Below are 22,849 nucleotides of genomic sequence, written 5' to 3' on the forward strand. Positions count from 1 at the left end.
GAAATGAAAAAACTCCAACCCGAAGACCAGCTGATTCTCAAAACTTGGAACGCGCTTCCTGTCACATACCACACACTGCAGCGTGTGAGTATTGCTGTATTGACCATGTTTGGATCTACGTATGCATGTGAGCAGTCATTCTCACATCTTAAAAACATCAAGTCCAACCTACGATCACGTTTAACGGATGAAAGCCTCAACGCTTGCATGAAGCTTAACCTCACCAAGTACCAACCCGACTACAAAGACATCAGCAAATCCATGCAGCACCAGAAGTCGCATTAATGGTGAGTGTTATAACAACATTATTTAAAAGAATAAATTCAGAGGCTTATTATACTGACATTTAGTTGAATTCACTTTTAAAATATATTATATGGCTCTCACTGAAATAAATTTCCAAATTTTTTGCTTTCATGGCTCTCTTAGTCAAAAAGGTTCCCGACCCCTGGTGTAGCGGTTAGCGCGCTGCGCTATGAACCTGGCGACCCGGGTTCGATTCCCGCTCACGGCCAACACCAGTGACGATTATCTGAACCGGTCCCGGGCCTCCCCTAGGTCGACTCAGCCTCAAATGAGTACCTGGTGCGGTGTGTAAACATTGCCACTAGGGAGACAAAGGCGGTCGGGCGTGGTGCTGGCCACCCACCCCCTCGTGTACCGTTCCGGCCTTCATAGGTGCTCGCTAACAGCACTTGCCCCTACAGTCTGTTAAGGCTATATGGGGGATCTATGTCTATGTATATGTAGGTCGATGTGTGTGTCGCTGTGTGTGTGTGCAAATCGATGTTTGTGGGTCGATGTATGTGTAAGTCCATGTGTGTGTAAGTCGATGTGTGTATGTCGATGTGTAAGTCCATGTGTGTAAGTCCATGTGTGTCAGTGTTGTCGATGTGTGTGTGAGTCCATGTGTGTGCGTTAGTTCATGTGTGTGTAAGTCCATATGTGTGTGTTTCTATGTGTGAGTCGATGTATGTGTGTAAGTCCATGTGTGTGTGGGTCCATGTGTGTAAGTCCATGTGTGTGTGTAGGTCGATGTGTGTGTCTATGTGTGTGACTGGTACCAGCGGTGTCAAGATCGGCCTCTGTGGAGGAGGCTCGTGAAGGATGCTACTGGGCAGTTGGAGGCAGTCGCCCTCCAACAACAACGGAGGGCGGAGGAGCGACGCTCAGAACAACGAGCGGAGCGCCGGGTGGCTAAAGCACAGCAGGTTGGCACAGTAGGGGGCACAGGTGGTGCATCAGCCAGTCATCTCAGTCAGTCGACCCGTGGCACCTGGGTCTGCCCCGTGACCTCCTGCCAGCGGGCGTTCGACACTTCACGTGGCCTCAGGGTGCACATAGCCTGGCACAAGCGTCGTGGTGACGTCACCGCCACTTAGTGGCGAATGGCGGTTGTTGTTGAATAGATGTGTGTAAGTCTATGTGTGTGTGTGTGAGTCGACGTGTTTGTATGAGTGTGGGTCGACGTCTGTGTGTGTGTAAGTCGATGTGTGGGTCTCTTTTTCGGGCAATGCCGGATACTTCCCGCGAGTACGATATAATTTCACACATTTATAAATCACCTCACGTACCCCCTGGGGTGCGCGTACTACCGGTTGAGAACCACTTCTGTATTGAATTAAGGCAATTCTATAATGATGATGCAAATTTTTCTATTAATTGCGCACATCGCGTTGCTACTACGGTGGAAATAAACAAAAGCCCGTAAAGCTTTTGCCGCGCGAACCTGTCAACCGCACCAGAACCTTGCCCATCGCGGGTTTTACCCCTCGCGGATTTGACCCTTCGAGGACTTGACCCTTCGAGGACTTGACCCTTCGAGGACTTGACCCTTCGAGGACTTGACCCCAACGCGGACCTGACCCCTCGCGGAATTGACCCCTCGCCGTTTTTATCCCTCGCGGATTTGACCATTCGCGCCAAATGCATTGAGGTTCCACGGAGCTGGCCGACGGCGCCACCCCCCCTCCCACCGTGGTTTCGACCCCTCGCGAGCCGCCGTTGTTGCGGCGGGGGCTTCTGAAAGTGAACGCTTCCCCAGGCAAGATGGCCGCCACGTAGCCACGGTCGCCCCGCGTCGCGTGAGGCGTGAACCCAGAGCCCGGTCCTAACAGCGCCAAAGGTGTCCAACTTACTGCGGCGATTAAATGGCTGATAAAAAAATATACAAGAGTGAGATTTAAAATCACACACGCGCAATACGTATTCAAGGAAATTACGGTATTGAATTTGATGTTTGACGGGGAAGGTGAATTTCTTACATGTCGGTTTTAAAGCCACATTTACAACAACAAAAATGAACGTGTCAATGTTGACGTGGAAATTGTGTGGTGCGTGCGGGGACCCTCCTGGTGCCCCGCGAGGTGCCTGCTGGACTGCGCGCTACAGTCCGCCGCCGCTCTCTATTCACAACTATCGTACTCTTAACTATTGTATTCCCAACTAGAGTGCTCTCTGCGGTAGCTCTTGTCACTCCCTACGATAACTCTTGTACTATCTACTATAAAGCGAGGGTGTTCGCTCCTATAACTCGAGTACTCTTTACTAAAGCCATCGCCTCTACGCGAGCCTCTCCGATACCCGGGACGAGCTCCGGGCTCCGCGTGAAGGAGGCGCCCCGCCCGCTCGCTCCGTCTCTCTGTCGCAGGAAGGGACGCGGCTGGGGGAGATGTCTCTGGACAAGGCGGAGCTGTGCGAAAGTCTCCTGAGCTGGGTGCGTGTTGCGAAACGACGGCCGGGAATTTACGCAGCTTCTACGCGCACTGTACTTGTATGTGTACGTCCTCGGGGGGGGGGGGGGCAGTGGTGGAGCGGTTCAGCGACCCGAGTTCGAATCCCGTCCACGGCCAACACCGGTGACGCTGATCTCAACCGGTCACTGGGCCTCTCCTAGTTCGACTCGGCCTCAAACGAGTACCTGGTGCGATACGTAAACATCGCCACTGGGGAGACAAAGGCAGCCGGGCGTGGTGCTGGTTACCAACCCCCTCGTGTGCCGTGCTGGCCTTTATAGGTGCTCGCTCACAGCACTTTCCCCAACAGTCTGTTAAAGGCTATACGGGAGATCTTTGTCTCCTTGTGTGTCAATGTGTACTCTGTGTGTTTGTGAATCTGCACACTTGTGTGAGTATTGGGGAGCAGCGACCCGAGTTCAATTCCCGTCAACACCTCCCCTAGGTCGACTAAGCCTCAAATAAGTAGAGCACCTGGTGCAGTGTATAAACATGGCCACTATGGAGACAAAGGCGTTCGGGTGGGAATGTGTGCTCTGCTTGAATGTGTACTCGCATGTGTATTTTGTGTGGTTGTGTTCTATGTGTGTATGTGTCCTCTGACTACATTGTGAATGTGTATTATCTCTGTGTGAATGTGTACCAAATTCATGTGTACTTTCTGTGAATGTTTACTCTGTTACTGTGTACACACATTTCTGAAACTCCCTATCCCACGAGATGGCAGGACAGCAAGTGGATTGCATCCATCTGTGGGAGTGTTATCCCTTCGTATGCCTGGGTTGTCTCCGGGTGCTCCAGTTTCCTCTTAACGTGCCAAACACTCTTTAGTGGAATTGGGCATACGTCTGATCGCAGTCTGTGAAGTTTAGACTCGACGTGAGGGCAGAGGTTGGCAAAGTGTATCGAGTCAGCTGTGCAGGTACCGACTGTGCAGTCGTGCCGGGGTTTGGCAGGAGGGGTGCACAGAGAGATGACGTGAAGGAAGGAAGGGCCGTGTCCGTGTGACTCATGGGTCTTCATTTTACAACACAAGCCACACGTCTTGTATGTATGTTGAACTTCTTTCGCACCACACGTAGCCAACTGTTCTAATCGGTGGTGCCTTATTTAAGCCTCACATCAGTGCGGATTGCTTTTCGGAAAACACTCTTTGAATTTAGTGTAAACTGTTGCTCTACGTCAACTTGCGAACATTAAACCAGGGGAGTCCTCTAAAAAAAATCTCATTTATGGTGAAAATGCATGCAGTTGGTTGACATTTTGCCCCTATTCTGGCAAATCGCCCGATGATGCTGGATGTAATTACCAGCGAAATGTCGTGCTCAAATTGCGAATGTTGTGGATTTACTCTCCAACACACCGGTGGGCTGAAGTAGCAACTAATTGGCATTTTGTTTACGTCAAAAATACCTTACTAATTGGCCGTGTCGGGTGGTGGAGGGTTACGACACATTTATAGTTATGCGAACTAACCCAAAAACTTTTATTATGAATAATATTAGTCGCGAAAGCCTACGTGGTAAACTGACAGATAAACCTTATGCTCAAGTGAACCAATCACATTCTGGGCAAGTCAAATTAATTTCAATTTCCATTATGCCTGGTTTTTGTGGACAATGAAAAGCCATTTGACTCAGCAGAAGCTGATGCAGTCACCCATGCTCTCACAAATAAAGGTCTAAATAAAACATCATTGAGACAACAAGGACTATTTACAAAAATGAAAAATCTACACCGAGATTATATAGTGAGGGAAAAAAAGTATTTGATCCCCTGCTGATTTTGTATGTTTGTCCACTTACAAAGAAATAATCAGTCTATAATTTTAATGGTAGGTGTATTTGAACAGCGAGAGACAAAATAACAACAAAAAAATCCAGAAAAACGCATGTCAAAAATGTTATAAATCGATTTGCATTTTAATGAGGGAAATAAGTATTTGACCCCCTCTCAATCAGAAAGATTTCTGGCTCCCAGGTGTCTTTTATACAGGTAACGAGCTGAGATTAGGAGCACACTCTTAAAGGGAGTGCTCCTAATCTCAGCTTGTTACCTGCATAAAAGACACCTGTCCACAGAAGGAATCAATCAATCAGATTCCAAACTCTCCACCATGGCCAAGACCAAAGAGCTCTCAAAGGATGTCAGGGACAAGATTGTAGACCTACACAAGGCTGAAATGGGCTACAAGACCATTGCCAAGCAGCTTGGTGAGAAGGTGACAACAATTGGTGCGATTATTGGCAAATCGAAGAAACACAAAAGGATTGTCAATCTCCCTCGGCCTGGGGCTCCATGCAAGATCTCACCTCGTGGAGTTGCAATGATCATGAGAACGATGAGGAATCAGCCCAGAACTACACGGGAGGATCTTGTCAATGATCTCAAGGCAGCTGGGACCATAGTCACCAATAAAACAATTGGTAACACACTACGCCGTGAAGGACTGAAATCCTGCAGCGCCCGCAAGGTCCCCCTGCTCAAGAAAGCACATATACATGCCCGTCTGAAGTTTGCCAATGAACACATGAATGATTCAGAGGACAACTGGGTGAAAGTGTTGTGGTCAGATGAGACCAAAATGGAGCTCTTTGGCATCAACTCGCTGTGTTTGGAGGAGGAGTAATGCTGCCTATGACCCCAAGAACACCATCCCCACCGTCAAACATGGAGGTGGAAACATTATGCTTTGGGGGTGTTTTTCTGCTAAGGGGACAGGACAACTTCACCGCATCAAAGGGACGATGAACGGGGCCATGTACCGTCAAATCTTGGGTGAGAACCTCCTTCCCTCAGCCAGGGCATTGAAAATGGGTCGTGGATGGGTATTTCAGCATGACAATGGCCCAAAACACATGGCCAAGGCAACAAAGGAGTGGCTCAAGAAGAAGCACATTAAGGTCCTGGAGTGGCCTAGCCAGTCTCCAGACCTTAATCCCATAGACAATCTGTGGAGGGAGCTGAAGGTTCGAGTTACCAAACGTCAGCCTCGAAACCTTAATGACTTGGAGAAGATCTGCAAAGAGGAGTGGAACAAAATCCCTCCTGAGATGTGTGCAAACCTGGCGGCCTACTACAAGAAACGTCTGACCTTTGTGATTGCCAACAAGGGTTTTGCCACCAAGTACTAAGTCATGTTTTGCAGAGGGGTCAAATACTTATTTCCCTCATTAAAATGCAAATCAATTTATAACATTTTTGACATGCGTTTTTCTGGATTTTGTTGTTATTCTGTCTCTCACTGTTCAAATAAACCTACCATTAAAATTATAGACTGATCATTTCTTTGTCAGTGGGCAAACGTACAAAATCAGCAGGGGTCAAATACTTTTTTCCCTCACTATACATTTGGGTGGTGACATTTTCCAGTGGTTGCGTGTTCACCACTATCAGCAGAGGTTTGCGGTGTGAGTGTGCCAGGCACCCTAGTCATTAGTGCTAGTGTATTAATAGTAAAAATACACGCCGTAGGCTTCACAGTGGACATTAAGAATTAAAGCTTTCGTGACTGCATAAATTACTCATTGTTTTTTTTCGGTAAAGTGACGTATGTAGAAATACCATAAAATTATATTAAAATAAATCAATCACGACGTTTCAACTGCAACACAAGCGATCTTCATCAGGTATAAAAAACAAATAGCGAGGGAGCATATAGGGCGACACCAACGCAACACATAGAGAGCGCCAAACTGCACGGAGGTAAATACAAGAAGAAGATGAGAGACGAGAATTCAACAAACCTAAGAAAAAATGACGTGATGCAAAACCAGTCAGGCCAACAACACAGTTATACACTTGCCTGGCGGACCACGAATTTCAGAAGAGTGCTAAATTTCGTGTTCATCCTCTAGGTTGAACATACCAGCATAGACAGTGAACAAATACGAGGTACAAGTCAGCAGAAATACATATATAGGGACACCAATAGGCAATGAGAGGAAAGACGGACTGAGAAGCAAGGAAAAAGAAAAAGGGCCGGAGGGATGAACAGACAGAGGCCTTAAATAAGAAGTAGAGGGGGGGGGGCGAAGAGAGCAAGGGGGCACGGCAGCAGGGGCGGGGGGAGGGGTAGGAGAAAGCAAGGGGTGCAATACGTTTAGGACAGAATTGTAAAGGTAACCTCCCCGTAGAAGTGTGTTAATAAAGAATTAAAGCTTTTGTGACTGCATAAATTACTCATTGTTTTTTCAGTAAAGTCATGTATGTAGAAATACCATAAAATTATATTAAAATAAATCAATCCCGACGTTTCGACCGCAATACAAGCGATCTTCATCAGGTGTAAAAAACATTGCGAGGGACCATATAGGGCGACACCAACGCAACACATAGAGAGCGCCAAACTGTACGGAGGTAAATACAACAAGAAGATGAGAGACGAGAATTCAACCGACCTAAGAAAAAATTGTGATGCAAAACCAGTCAGGCCAACAACACAGTTAGACACTTGCCTGGCGGACCACGAATTTCAGAAGAGTGCTAAATTTCGTGTTCATCCTCTAGGTTGAACATACCAGCATAGACACGTCGTGATTGATTTATTTTAATTTAATTTTATGGTATTTCTACATACGTGACTTTACCGAAAAAAACCAATGAGTAATTTATGCAGTCACGAAAGCTTTAATTCTTTATTAACACACTTATACGGGGAAGTTACCTTTACAATTCTGTCCTAAACGTATTGCACCCCTTGCTTTCTCCTACCCCTCCCCCCGCCTCTGCTGCCGTGCCCGCTTGCTCTCTGCGGCCCCTCCCCATCCTCCCCACCTCTACTTCTTATTTAAGGCCTCTGTCTGTTCATCCCTCCGGCCATTTTTCTTTTTCCTTGCTTCTCTGTCCGTCTTTCCTCTCCTTGCCTCTTGGTGTCCCTGTATATGTATTTCTGCTGACTTGTACCTCGCATTTGTTCACTCTGTCTATGCTGGTATGTTCAACCTAGAGGATGAACACGAAATTTAGCACTATTCTGAAATGTGTGGTCCGCCAGGCAAGTGTCTAACTGTGTTGTTGGCCTGACTGGTTTTGCATCATATAATTTTTTCTTAGGTTTGTTGAATTCTCGTCTCTCATCTTGTTGTATTTACCTCCGTGCAGTTTTGGCGCTCTCTATGTGTTGCGTTGGTGTCACCCTATATGCTCCCTCGCTATTTGTTTTTTACACCTGATGAAGATCGCTTGTGTTGCGGTCGAAACGTCGTGATTGATTTATTTTAATTTAATTTTATGGTATTTCTACATACGTGACTTTACCGAAAAAAAACAATGAGTAATTCACAGTGGACGTTAAAGATCCCGCTGATGTCATTCAAAGCGAGTAGGCCATTGTTTGCTGGCATCACGGTCCGAATTTGAAAATTACCCGCAAATTACCAAATTGGAATTACACACAGCATTATCGCCTCCTACTGGCAGACTAATGTCTGATTGTAGGTCAGGTGCAGAGTCACCTTGTGCTGCACAGGGATGGCTACCACTTGGGGTGCCCTTTTAAATGTGTTGAGATGAGATGTAAGTTGCTTGTAAACCACTCTGAAATACCATGGCGTAAAGGATGCACTATCAAACACAAATGAGTATTATAAATGGACTCTCACCTGGTTCAAACTAAAGTGCATTGTTTGTGGACAGGAAGTGGGTTTTTAATCTATTCTCGTGTGTTTTGCTCTCTTATACCAGGGATTTCTCTGTGCTCTGTGCTGCTTTTCCTTCCATATGCAAAAACTGCTGAAAGAGTCCACGAAATATTCCAAGCAGAACCTTGCGTAAAACGAATGTTGAAATTCACTGACGCATTCCTGGTTAAAATAAATAGTGTAAAGATTTGGGCGAATGGCTGTGCGTGTGTGTGCAGGTACGGGCGTATGGATTCGAGGTTCCATGCGAGGATGTCTCGGACCTCACAGACGGCGTTCTCATGGCCCACGTGTTGCACCGCATGTGAGTCGCTGATGCGCGCTCGCGCAAACCCACATTAGCTCCTGCTGAGTGACAATGACTTCACCGTGACGCTTGTGCCAGGCTAGGTGCATTTTGAGGCTTTGTGAGGAGATGAAGTCTGTATGGTAGGAGGTCATGGAACAGACCCAGGACTTATGGTTAAGAAATAACTGGCAGATGACCCACCTGCTCTAGCCAGGGTTAATTGAGAGTATTATTAAGTCAAAAATATATTTTTTATATCGGCCTGATCGATATAAAAATGAATATATATCGACCTCGTCAATATGAAAATTAAGAGTATTATTGAGTCAATGACTTATCATAAGCCTTGAAATGACATCTCATTCATTGAAACTAGTGGGGTATATTTTTGGTTCTTTCGGTAAAGTCACGTAGAAGGGAAACAATAAAATAATAAAAATATAAAACAATAAAATTATCACGATGTTTCGACTGCAACACAAGCAAGCATCATCAGGTGTGAAAACCACAACAAGAAAATTTGAAAAAAGTGGCGGTTTTTTAACGTTAGCACCACGGATAGCGATTTGACATTTTGTTCAGATGGACAAGTCCATCTATGTTCGGAAAAGAGGAGGGGGAAACGAAAAATAATGGATGCGGTCTGAAAGCCACCTTAAGCGTGATCAATCAATTAAGACCCGAAATGGTTTATCAAATCCTTCCAATAATTGCTAAGCCAGAATCCATCTTCTCAGTTGAAATTGTCTCTGTGTTTGTATATGGGGATAGCCTCATGAACGAATCTCTCATGGTAGCCAGATGGCTTGCAAAGAACCTCTGTCTTGGAGAAGTCAATGTCATGTGAACCTACTGAATTATAACAGTGATCTGCCACGGCCGAGGTGTTGGTCCTACCGTGTTTCAGGCCTGCTTTGTGTTCACGAATGCGGTCCGAGACATTTTATTGTTTCCCTTCTACGTGACTTTACCGAAAGAACCAAGAATATGAATCCCTGCAGTCACGAAAGCTTTAAATCAAAACTAGTGGAGCAGTTGGGGAGCAGTTGTCTAGACACAGATACGTACAAGGATACGCACATGCAGATTAGCCACTTTTTACTTTGATGCTCCTATGAATCTCAAAGCTGATTAGTCGCCAGGTAAGATACATGTTGTTATTATTGCAGATTTCAGACTAAATAAACATACAAAAACATCGTATTAGAATATTTGTGTAAGGGATCCACACAAGCAATTCTCCAGCCACTGCATTTTGAGAAAATGACAGATGCAAGAGATGCCTCATTTGTGTTGCACTGGAGCTACCAAGGTAATCTGTTTGATCAGTCACTCAGTAAGTTAACCTGAATGCAAAGTGTGTTGATGTCTGGCTCTAACATCTCACCATGGTGGCGAGATGTTAACTGCCTCGCCTGATATACAGGACTTAAAGCTTTCGTGACTGCAGGAATTAATATTCTTTGGGTCTTTCAGTAAAGCCACATAGATAGAAGAGATAACAAAAATATTTCCATCGCAACACAAGTAATCATCATCAGGTGAGGCAGGATGTTTTCAGCTCACCTGCTATTTCTTCACCTGATGACGATTGCTTGTGTTGCGATCAAAACGTCGTGATATTTGTATTATTTCTTCTATCTACAGTGAGGGAAAAAATATTTGATCCCCTGCTGATTTTGTACATTTGCCCACTGACAAAGAAATGATCAGTCTATAATTTTAATGGTAGGTTTATTTGAACAGTGAGAGACAGAATAACAACAACAAAAAAATTCAGAAAAACGCATGTCAAAAATGTTATAAATTGATTTGCATTTTAATGAGGGAAATAAGTATTTGACCCCTCTGCAAAACATGACTTAGTACTTGGTGGCAAAACCCTTGTTGGCAATCACAGAGGTCAGACGTTTCTTGTAGTTGGCCACCAGGTTTGCACACATCTCAGGAGGGATTTTGTCCCACTGCTCTTTGCAGATCTTCTCCAAGTCATTAAGGTTTCGAGGCTGACGTTTGGTAACTCGAACCTTCAGCTCCCTCCACAGATTTTATATGGGATTAAGGTCTGGAGACTGGCTAGGCCACTCCAGGACCTTAATGTGCTTCTTCTTGAGCCACTCCTTTGTTGCCTTGGCCGTGTGTTTTGGGTCATTGTCGTGCTGGAATACCCATCCGCGACCCATTTTCAATGCCCTGGCTGAGGGAAGAAGGTTCTCACCCAAGATTTGACGGTGCATGGCCCCGTCCATCGTCCCTTTGATGCGGTGAAGTTGTCCTGTCCCTAGCAGAAAAACACCCCCAAAGCATAATGTTTCCACCTCCATGTTTCACGGTGGGGATGGTGTTCTTGGGGTCATAGGCAGCATTCCTCCTCCTCCAAACACGGCGAGTTGAGTTGATGCCAAAGAGCTCCATTTTGGTCTCATCTGACCACAACACTTTCACCCAGTTGCCCACTGAATCATTCAGATGTTCATTTGCAAACTTCAGACGGGCATGTATATGTGCTTTCTTGAGCAGGGGGACCTTGCGGGCGCTGCAGGATTTCAGTCCTTCATGGCGTAGTGTTTCCAATTGTTTTCTTGGTGACTATGGTCCCAGCTGCCTTGAGATCATGGACAAGATCCTCCCGTGTAGTTCTGGGCAGATTCCTCACCATTCTCATGATCATTGCAACTCCGCCAGGTGAGATCTTGCATGGAGCCCCATGCCGAGAGAGATCGTTTTTCTGGATTTTTTTGTTGTTATTCTGTCTCTCACTGTTCAAGTAAACCTACCATTAAAATTATAGACTGATCATTTCTTTGTCAGTGGGCAAACATACAAAATCAGCAGGGGATCAAATACTTTTTTCCCTCACTGTACGTGGCTTTACAGAAAGACCCAAAGAATATGATATACAGGAGTTTGTGGATTCGATCCTGACCCTGATACCTGTATATTTGGAGTTTTGATGTTCTTCCCTGCTATACATTTCCACATGATAAGCCACTTTGTTGAGCAATCATTTGTGGTCAGGTCGACTCTAAAAAAGAGCTTTTTATCTCAGTGGGCTTTACCTGGTAAAATAAAAAATAGTTTAGTTTTAGTTTGGTTTGCTCACAGGTGCATACACTGCAAGCCAGCCTGTGACTCCACACGCAAAGGGCGGGCCTTCATTGTCTATGCTTGTAAAACGTGGATCCCTCTACAATCACAAAAGATGTGGACCTGACTGAACAGTGTGCTCATGGGGCATTATGCAGTAGTGTAAAACTGCCACATAAGCAGATGGTGGTGCTTGGCCATGGCACTCGACACCGTTAACAATGGGTTTCTAAATCTGGCCTGATCTTCTCCTAGGCTGACATAGTAAAAAATAACTGTTCTAGGAGTGCGGTGAGTCTTGGTGCTGGGAAGACCTCTTGCTGATTCGCCTTAGCGTTGTCCGTCACAGATGTGCTAGACTACTCCTCACTGTACTTAGCCTCCTCGTCCGTATGGTTAAATGGAGTATTTATGCTTTTGTCGGACGTAAACACACACACGATCCGTAGTGGTGGAGGATAATGCAGCGTGTGTGTGCGTGCATTTACGTGTGCAGCGATCCGGGTTGGTTTGACGTGGACTTTGTCGCCCGCATTAAGATCGATGCCAGGGACAACTGGAGACTGAAGGTGAACACTGACTTTGACCACCATTGATTATTTTTATACTTGTGGAAACACGTTACTGCTTGTGTAGTTGTTTATATTGCACTGTACTTTCACACACACACACACGTGTGTAACCTCTGGTTACAATGTAGCAACCGTGAAAATTCCACAACACTTCTACAAGAGCTATAAAACTTCTTAAGAAAGCTCTAAAACTATACATACTGGGGCACTTTTGGAATTCCCTTCCCTTGGAGGTTAGGAACTCACAGGTGCTGGATAATTTTAAGTCCCAGCTGAAGACCCACCTCTCCTTCTCTCTCCAGTTCTCTATCTTGTGTCACCTTCGTAGTTATTTCACTGGTTACTTAATCACGTATTCCTTCTTTTTGTGCACGGCGCTCTGAGATCCACTGTTAAGGAGCGTCTTAACAGTGGATTTTTATCCGGGTCCTCTGGTTTTTCTCACCACGTTTAGAAGCATGCATTTAGAGTATCTGGTTGCTATAAATTTCCATGTGATAAGCCACTTCATTAAGCTATTATTTGTGGCCAGGTCGCTTCTGATAAAGAGCTATATAGCTCAGTGGACCTTACCTGGTAAAATAAAAAGTTTAGTAACAGTTTTAAGAGTGCCTTATGATTTTAAATCATTATTATATCACACCCTGTATAATCAGTTGGGTTTTTAAGATATCGTTCTTTGTGATCCATTGTCAATAATGACGATTATCGCATTCAGTTCCTGTAAGTTTGTTATTGACCGCGAATTTCGGCCAATCGGAGCGCTCATAAGTGGACTCGGCAGATCTCAGCCAATCAGCGACAACCTTTTATGAGTGTTTTGAGAGTAACTGGCTGCTAGCTTTTCAATGTTTGATGTGTTTTTTTTCTTAAAAGTTGAATAAGAGCAATAACACTCACCCCTAAAATGAATGTGAAGAAAGACAAGAAAGTGATGAAAACAGTAGGTTTTTCGGGTGAAAAAGGTCAACTTAAATTAAGCCTTTAGCATGTATTTCCTATATTCGATTAACGATCATTTTAATTAACAATGGTTTTTCAGGGAACCAATTAATATTGTTAACCAAGGGATCACTGTAATAATTTGTTTAATGTTAATTATGTATCATTAAACTCTTTAATAAGTAATGCTTGTGATGTTAATATTATTATTAAGTATTATATTTATACATAATTTGTAAATCCAGGGCTAAACCAATGAAATGATATGTAATTTTATTTGGTAACGCAACCCCCCCTTATAACATGTATGTTTATGGGAAAATAGACTTCGTACAGCGCAATTCAAATTGCTTGCCATTTGTCAGGAATGCTCGTTGCGCATTATTTTAGGGATGCCTGTATTCTAATCATTGCCCCTTTACAATCCGAAACACATTGAACGCACACACTCTCAGTCATACATATTTAAATAATTAAATATACTCTGCAAATGGTGTCGTCCAATTATTCCAATGCCGTGATTTACTCCAAAAAACATGTAGCAAAACGTTAGTTTAAAACATAGGCTTTCGCGGCCAGTATTCATAATAAAGGTTTTTGGGTTAGATCGCGTTATTTATAAATGTGTCGCAACCCTCCACCACCCGACATGGCCAATCAGTAAAAAATGTGTCACGTTAACAAAAGACACATATTTCACTACTTCAGCCCACCGGTGTGTTGAAGAGTGGATTCATAACATTTACAACTAACCCTTTTTAACACGTAGGCTTTCGCGACCAATATTATTCATAATAAAGGTTTTTGGGTTAGATCGCGTTTATTTATAAATGTGTCGTAACCCTCCACCACCCGACACGGCCAATCAGCAAAAAAAGTGTCACGTTGACAAAAGACAAATAATTAACTACTTTAGCCCACCGGTGTGTTGAAGAGTGAATCCACATTTACAGTTTGAGTACGACGTTTCGCTGGTAAATACATCCAGCATCATCGGGCAATTCGCCAGAATGGTAAAGCCCTCGCTTGCTCCCGGTTTTATATAGAGCAGCAGGGTGACATCATCACTTAACTCATATCAGGTGCAGTGATTAGAGGTGGAGGGGGGGGGTATTGTAATTATATAATCGATTAGTAATCAGTTATTGGTTATGATTAGTAATGAGTTGTAGATTAATTCTTTAAATCAAAATTTCATGTGTATTATTTAATAATACGCTTCCAGGCCGCACTAAGCCTGTAGCTGTCAGAGCGATTAAAGTTATTCTTGTTCCTCTCAATTTCAATGGATTCTCTAATTAGTCTTTGCCAGTAATAATTAGTTTTACACACCACTGCAACATTGTCAAAATCAATTGAGTGTCCTTGTTGACAAGCATGTTCTGCCACTGCCGACAGTTGTGTTTGAGATAATTTAATATTTCTCTGATGTTCTTTTAGTCTTACGCTGATGTTACGTCCCGTCTGTCCAATGTAGCAGCTGCCACATAAACAATTAATCCGATATACACCTTCTGTTGATAATTTAGGTAATGCTTCTTTAGTGCAAGATACTAGTTTTTGAATTTTGTGTACTGTACCAAATCTTATTGTAATGTTTTGCTTTTGCAAAACACGGGCTAATTTGTCAGTTACTCCTGAGATATATGGAATTTTTATTGTTTTAACAATCTGGTCGCTTTCAGCAGTATTGCTTTGCGATCGTGATTTGGCATTCAGTGCTCTGTTAATTTGAGCATTATTGTAGCCATTCTGTCGTAGTGCGTCTTTAACGTGTTTAATCTCTCTCACTAGACTCTCACCATCTGACACTGTTTTAGCCCGATGTATGAGCGTCTTGATAAGAGAGGATTTCTGAGCTGGATGATGATGTGATTCTGCATTCAGATAGGCATCAGTGTGCGTTTGCTTTCTGTAATCGCTGTGTGTTATTTTACCGTTTAGGCCATGTCCAAGCAAAATATCTAGGAATGGGAGTGTGTTATTCACCTCCATTTCCATGGTGAACTGGATGGCCGGGTTTTGTGCATTGAGATGATTTAGAAAATCATTAAGTGTATCTTTACCATGTGGCCAGACAACCAAAGTGTCATCCACATATCTAAACCAAAAGGATGGTTTTAATGTGCTCGAGGCAAGTGCTCTTATTTCAAAGTTTTCCACGTACAAATTTGCTATAGCAGGGGATAAAGGAGAACCCATTGCTGCTCCTTCCTTTTGTTTAAAGAAATCCCCTCTCCATAAGAAGTAAGTGTTATTTAAACAATGGCCAGCAAGTTTCGGAATATCTTTTGGTAAACCGGTATTCTTTACTAGTGTATCAAGTAATTTAAGCGATTCGTCCACTGGAACCTTAGTGAATAGAGAAATCACATCAAAACTTACCAGAATATCATCAGGAGTAAGTTTAATATCTTTAATCACATTCACAAGATGTTCTGAATTTTTTATGAATGAAGATGTCCTACCAATGTAGGGCTGTATTTGTTTGGTTATATATTTTGCTAATTGATATGTAGCAGAGCCAATTGTACTGACTATGGGTCGTAATGGGATGCCGATTTTATGAATCTTTGGTACCCCATAGAGTCTAGGTGGTTTTGAGGCCCTTGGCTTAATTTGGTATTGCTCATTTTTAGGGATTAATGAATTTGCAATTATTGCAGTGGTCTTACGTTCTAAAGTATTAGTTGGATCTCGTTTAATTTTAATGTAGGTACTTTCCTCTAGTAAATTTCTAATTTTATTATCATAATCGGCTCGTGACATCACTACAGTAGTGCGGCCTTTATCAGCTGCTAGGATTTGGATATCCTTGTTTACACGCAGCTCTCTTAAGGCTTTTGCCTCGTTAGAGCTAATATTTACTTTTGGAACTTTGCTATTCTCAATTATTTTAGCAACCTCATGTCTAGTCATCTCTGCCTCATTATGTGGAAGGAGTCTAACTGCTGATTCTACCTCAGCAATTATCTCATCCACTGGAATTGTGCGTGGGGTAACGGCAAAGTTAAGGCCTTTAGAAAGGATAGAGACCATGTCACCGGTTAATACAGTGTTAGTCAAGTTCAGTACGGTTTTGTTTTTAAATTTTTGGTTTTCAGTAGGGATTTGTTTATTATGTAGTCTAGAAAATGTATTAATTTGGTTAGTTTTTGTTAGTTTAAACACATTATCAGCCGATTGTTGTGTTATGTTATCGATTATATTTCAATAATGCATAGATACACTATTGCTTATATCTAAGTGTAACTGTTTTAGCGATTCCGAAATGTAAGATAATTCACTCCTATTGTGCTGTATTCTCTCTATTAATAATAATTCGCTAGCTTTGTGTAGTATTTGGTTAGCTTTAGAAGACTTTATGTGATGTGTTATTTTAACTGCGTTTGGTATTACCTTTGAATCTCTGCACCTTTTGAGGAACGCCAGTGAATATATCAATTTCATCCGCTTAATGCAGAGCTTCTCCAATTTTCTGGTTTTAAGAAAAGTATCCTCCCCATAGAGGTTAGTCAGTTTAACATGTAGGCTTTCGCAACCAATGTTATTCATAATAAAGGTTTTTGGGTTAGATCGCGTTTATTTATAAATGTGTCGTAACCCTCCACCACCCGACACGGCCAATCAGCAAAAAAAGTGTCACGTTAACAAAAAGACAAATAATTCACTACTTTAGCCCACCGGTGTGTTGAAGAGTGAATCCACATTTACAGTTTGAGTACGACGTTTCGCTGGTAAATACATCCAGCATCATCGGGCAATTCGCCAGAATGGTAAAGCCTTTGCTTGCTCCCGGTTTTATATAGAGCAGCAGGGTGACGTCATCACTTAACTCATATCAGGTGCAGTGATTAGAGGCGGAGGGGGGGGGTATTGTAATTATATAATCGATTAGTAATCAGTCATTGGTTATCATTAGTAATGAGTTGTAGATTAGTAATTATTTAAATCAAAATGTAATGTGTATTATTTAATAATACGCTTCCAGGCCGCACTAAGCCTGTAGCTGTCAGAGCGATTAAAGTTATTCTTGTTCCTCTCAATTTCAATGGATTCTCTAATTAGTCTTTGCCAGTAATAATTAGTTTTACACACCACTGCAACATTGTCAAAATCAATTGAGTGTCCTTGTTGACAAGCATGTTCTGCCACTGCCGACAGTTGTGTTTGAGATAATTTAATATTTATCTGATGTTCTTTTAGTCTTACGCTGATGTTACTTCCCGTCTGTCCAATGTAGCAGCTGCCACATAAACAATTAATCCGATATACACCTTCTGTTGATAATTTAGGTAATGCTTCTTTAGTGCAAGATACTAGTTTTTGAATTTTGTGTACTGTACCAAATCTTATTGTAATGTTTTGCTTTTGCAAAACACGGGCTAATTTGTCAGTTACTCCTGAGATATATGGAATTTTTATTGTTTTAACAATCTGGTCGCTTTCAGCAGTATTGCTTTGCGATCGTGATTTGGCATTCAGTGCTCTGTTAATTTGAGCATTATTGTAGCCATTCTGTCGTAGTGCGTCTTTAACGTGTTTAATCTCTCTCACTAGACTCTCACCATCTGACACTGTTTTAGCCCGATGTATGAGCGTCTTGATAAGAGAGGATTTCTGAGCTGGATGATGATGTGATTCTGCATTCAGATAGGCATCAGTGTGCGTTTGCTTTCTGTAAACGCTGTGTGTTATAATATAATCGATAACATAACACAACAATCGGCTGATAATGTGTTTCAACTAACAAAAACCAACAAATTAATACATTTTCTAGACTACATAATAAACAAATCAGAATCAGAATCAGAAAGGGTTTTATTCGCCATGTAAGTTCACACCGACACGGAATTTACTTTGGCAGGATGGTGCATACATTCAACATATAGGAATCTAAAATCTTAAATAAGTTTTAAACAAGTCTTACTATAATAAGGGTTAAAAGTCTAACACTAAGGGGCTGAAGTATATAAAATTAAATAAATATCGAATATAAAATAGCTTTAAGATATAATTTAAAAATACAAATAGGGAAACATAGTTAATATCAGCAACGTGTCGTTATGTAGATCAAATGTTAAAAACAGTGTTAGCCCTTGGCCTTGTTTAACAGGCCAGCAGCAGATGGGAAGAAACTGTTTTTATGGCGTGAGGTTTTGGTCCTGATGGACCGAAGCCTTCTGCCGGAGGGGAGTAGCTGAAACAGAGAGTGTCCAGGGTGGGAGAAATCGGCCATAATCTTCCTCGCTCGCCTCATAGACCTTGTCGTGTGCAGGTCCTCGAGGGTCGGTAGATTGCAGGCAATTACCTTCTCAGCAGTGTGGATGATACGCTGCAGTCTGCTCTTGTCCTTGGCAGTGGCAGCAGCGTACCAGACGGTTATGGAGGAGGTGAGGATGGATTCAATGATCGCTGTATAGAATTGCACCATCATTGTCTTTGGCAGGTTGAATTTCTTCAGCTGCCGTAGAAAGTACATCCTCTGTTGAGCTTTCTTGGTGAGGGAGCTGATGTTCAATTCCCACTTGAGGTCCCGGGAGAGAATAGTGCCCAGGAAGCGGAAGGACTCTACAATTTTTACTGGGGAGTCTAACAGGGTGATGGGGGTGAGTGGTGCTGTATTCTTCCTGTATTCTTCCTAAGTGTAATCCCTACTGAAAACCAAAAATTTAAAAACAAAACCGTACTGAACTTGACTAACACTGTATTAACCGGTGACATGGTCTCTATCCTTTCTAAAGGCCTTAACTTTGCCGTTACCCCACGCAAAATTCCAGTGGATGAGATAATTGCTGAGGTAGAATCAGCAGTTAGACATGAGGTTGCTAAAATACTTGAGAATAGCAAAGTTCCAAAAGTAAATATTAGCTCTAACGAGGCAAAAGCCTTAAGAGAGCTGCGTGTAAACAAGGATATCCAAATCCTAGCAGCTGATAAAGGCCACACTACTGTAGTGATGTCACGAGCCGATTATGATAATAAAATTAGAAATTTACTAGAGGAAAGTACCTACATTAAAATTAAACGAGATCCAACTAGTACTTTAGAACGTAAGACCACTGCAATAATTGCAAATTCATTAATCCCTAAAAATGAGCAATACCAAATTAAGCCAAGGGCCTCAAAACCACCTCGACTGTATGGGCTACCAAAGATTCATAAAATCGGCATCCCATTACGACCCATAGTCAGTACAATTAGCTCTGCCACATATCAATTAGCAAAATATATAACCAAACAAATTCAGCCCTACATCGGTAGGACATCTTCATTCATAAAAAATTCAGAACATCTTGTGAATGTGATTAAAGATATTAAACTTACTCCTGATGATATTCTGGTAAGTTTTGATGTGATTTCTCTATTCACTAAGGTTCCAGTGGACGAATTGCTTAAATTACTTGATACACTAGTAAAGAATACCGGTTTACCAAAAGATATTCCGAAACTTGCTGGCCATTGTTTAAATAACACTTACTTCTTATGGAGAGGGGATTTCTTTAAACAAAAGGAAGGAGCAGCAATGGGTTCTCCTTTATCCCCTGCTATAGCAAATTTGTACATGGAAAACTTTGAAATAAGAGCACTTGCCTCGAGCACATTAAAACCATCCTTTTGGCTTAGATATGTGGATGACACTTTGGTTGTCTGGCCACATGGTAAAGATACACTTAATGATTTTCTAAATCATCTCAATGCACAAAACCCGGCCATCCAGTTCACCATGGAAATGGAGGTGAATAACACACTCCCATTCCTAGATATTTTGCTTGGACATGGCCTAAACGGTAAAATAACACACAGCGTTTACAGAAAGCAAACGCACACTGATGCCTATCTGAATGCAGAATCACATCATCATCCAGCTCAGAAATCCTCTCTTATCAAGACGCTCATACATCGCGCTAAAACAGTGTCAGATGGTGAGAGTCTAGTGAGAGAGATTAAACACGTTAAAGACGCACTACGACAGAATGGCTACAATAATGCTCAAATTAACAGAGCACTGAATGCCAAATCACGATCGCAAAGCAATACTGCTGAAAGCGACCAGATTGTTAAAACAATTAAAATTCCATATATCTCAGGAGTAACTGACAAATTAGCCCGTGTTTTGCAAAAGCAAAACATTACAGTAAGATTTGGTACAGTACACAAAATTCAAAAACTAGTATCTTGCACTAAAGAAGCATTACCTAAATTATCAACAGAAGGTGTATATCGGATTAATTGTTTATGTGGCAGCTGCTACATTGGACAGACGGGATGTAACATCAGCGTACGACTAAAAGAACATCAGAGAAATATTAAATTATCTCAAACACAACTGTCGGCAGTGGCAGAACATGCTTGTCAACAAGGACACTCAATTGATTTTGACAATGTTGCAGTGGCGTGTAAAACTAATTATTACTGGCAAAGACTAATTAGAGAATCCATTGAAATTGAGAGGAACAAGAATAACTTTAATCGCTCTGACAGCTACAGGCTTAGTGCGGCCTGGTAGCGTATTATTAAATAATACACATTACATTTTGATTTAAAGAATTACTAATCTACAACTCATTACTAATCATAACCAATGACTGATTACTAATCGATTATATAATTACAATACCCCCCCCTCCGCCTCTAATCACTGCACCTGATATGAGTTAAGTGATGACGTCACCCTGCTGCTCTATATAAAACCGGGAGCAAGCGAGGGCTTTACCATTCTGGCGAATTGCCCGATGATGCTGGATGTATTTACCAGCGAAACGTCGTACTCAAACTGTAAATGTGGATTTACTCTTCAACACACCGGTGGGCTAAAGTAGTGAATTATTTGTCTTTTTGTTAACGTGACACTTTTTTTGCTGATTGGCCGTGTAGGGTGGTGGAGAGTTACGACACATTTATAAATAAACGCGATCTAACCCAAACACCTTTATTATGAACTAACCCTTTGTCTGTCGTAGGACAAAAGCTGTAATATTTACGATAAAATGGAGCACAGTATAATTTAATGGCAGTGAATCTTGCACGAAAGATTGTCATCAAACACTACACTGCATTTCACTGTAGTACTGTATTAATGGCAGTGATGCTTGCACAAACTATGTTATAAAACACCTCACTTCATGTGACTGTAGCACTGCATTTAACTCATCTTCAATTAGCCTTTTTCCTGTCCTAAGACGGAAGCTGTAATATTAAAGATGTACATTTACGTTTACTTGTGTGATTGTAATTTTTTTGGAATTGTTGCACCTAAATATATTTTTCTTAACTTAAAAAATGAAACCTTGGTATCTGATATTTTGCGTGAATCTCTTGTACTTTATTAATGGCAGTGATTCTTGCACAAAAGTGTAATAAAACACCTCACTTTATAATCTTAGTTTTTTCGGTAAAGTCACGTTGAACGTGACAACGTGATTTTACCGAAAAAACTAAGAATATGAATTACTGCAGTCACGAAAGCTTTAAATCAAAAACCTCACTTCATGTCACTGTAGCACTGCATTTAACTCACCTTCAATTAGTTCAAAATCACTGCTCTGATACTCTTTTTTGTTCTGCTTTCACTCGCTGGGGTTGTAATTAATTTGAAATCGATACAATGTCTGGAAAATGACGAGAAATTGATATATTTTATCATACTTTAGAAGCAAAAATTTGATTTACCTTTTGTTTCAAGTGCTGAAGAAATAAATAAAGACACCAAATGCACTGTTGCTGCGTAGAACTATTTATTTGATTAAGTTCCAATAAAGAAACATCAAATTTAAAGCGAATTTGCGTAAAAAAAATGTTTTCGCTCGACCTGTGGGAATGTAAAAATGTTTCCGTCCATGATTATTAATGAGGTGGGGGGACCTGTAGCAGTGACGTCACGTACGGATGTAGCGCTGTGCTGCGTATATTTATTTTTGGCCGTCACTTTCTGTAAAGAAACGGCTGTTTAGAATTATTCATTTGATTAATTTTCAATAAAGAAACGTCAAATTTAAAGCGAATTTGCGTTAATTTTTTTTATTTCCGCTCGACCTGCGGGAGTGTAAAAATCCACCCGCTCATTATTAATGAGGGGGGCTCTTTTGCAGTGACGTCACGTACGGATGTAGCACTGTGCTGCGTATATTTATTTTTGGCCGCCACTTTCTGTAAAGAAACGTCATATTTGAAGCGACTGTGCGAAAAAAAATATCTTTCCGCTCGACCTTCCACATGAGTGTGAAAATCCACCTGCTCATTATGTTATTATTAATGAAGGGGGTGCGCGGCATGTGGAGTGACGTCACGCACGTTACGGCCATTTCTGGGCTATTATAGTATAATATTTGCAATTTGAGTACGACGTTTCGTTGAAAATTACATCCAGCATCTTCGGGTGATTTGCCAGAATAGTGAAGCCATCCACCTGCTTCTGGCCTTAAATAGTGCAGAATGACTTCAGCATTGTGGAACCTCATCAGGATTCGAGATCAGAGGCGGAGGTGGGGGTGTATGCAATTGTGTAATCGATCAGTAATCAGCCACTTATTATGTGACTCACCTGTAAGGAATTGCAATATGTGTTGTGTATTACTTAAT

General features: G+C 42.0%; 1 protein-coding gene across 1 annotated transcript in view; it reads left to right on the forward strand.

The window, feature by feature from the left end:
- The first annotated feature begins 2,096 nt into the window (after nt 1–2,096).
- LOC116951826 (protein Hook homolog 3-like) overlaps nt 2,097–22,849 on the forward strand; it is a 93,610-nt gene continuing 72,857 nt past the window's right edge. Inside the window, exons 1-3 of the mRNA XM_032970586.2 lie at nt 2,097–2,716; nt 8,596–8,681; nt 12,250–12,322. Coding sequence (XP_032826477.1) covers nt 2,672–2,716; nt 8,596–8,681; nt 12,250–12,322 — 204 coding nt within the window. The 5' untranslated portion in view covers nt 2,097–2,671. The remainder of the gene's footprint in view (nt 2,717–8,595; nt 8,682–12,249; nt 12,323–22,849) is intronic.

Source organism: Petromyzon marinus, chromosome 44, assembly GCF_048934315.1.
Source record: "Petromyzon marinus isolate PM22_M1 ecotype Great Lakes invasive population chromosome 44, UKy_Petmar_22M1.pri1.0, whole genome shotgun sequence".
In the NCBI taxonomy this organism is placed as follows: domain Eukaryota; kingdom Metazoa; phylum Chordata; class Hyperoartia; order Petromyzontiformes; family Petromyzontidae; genus Petromyzon; species Petromyzon marinus.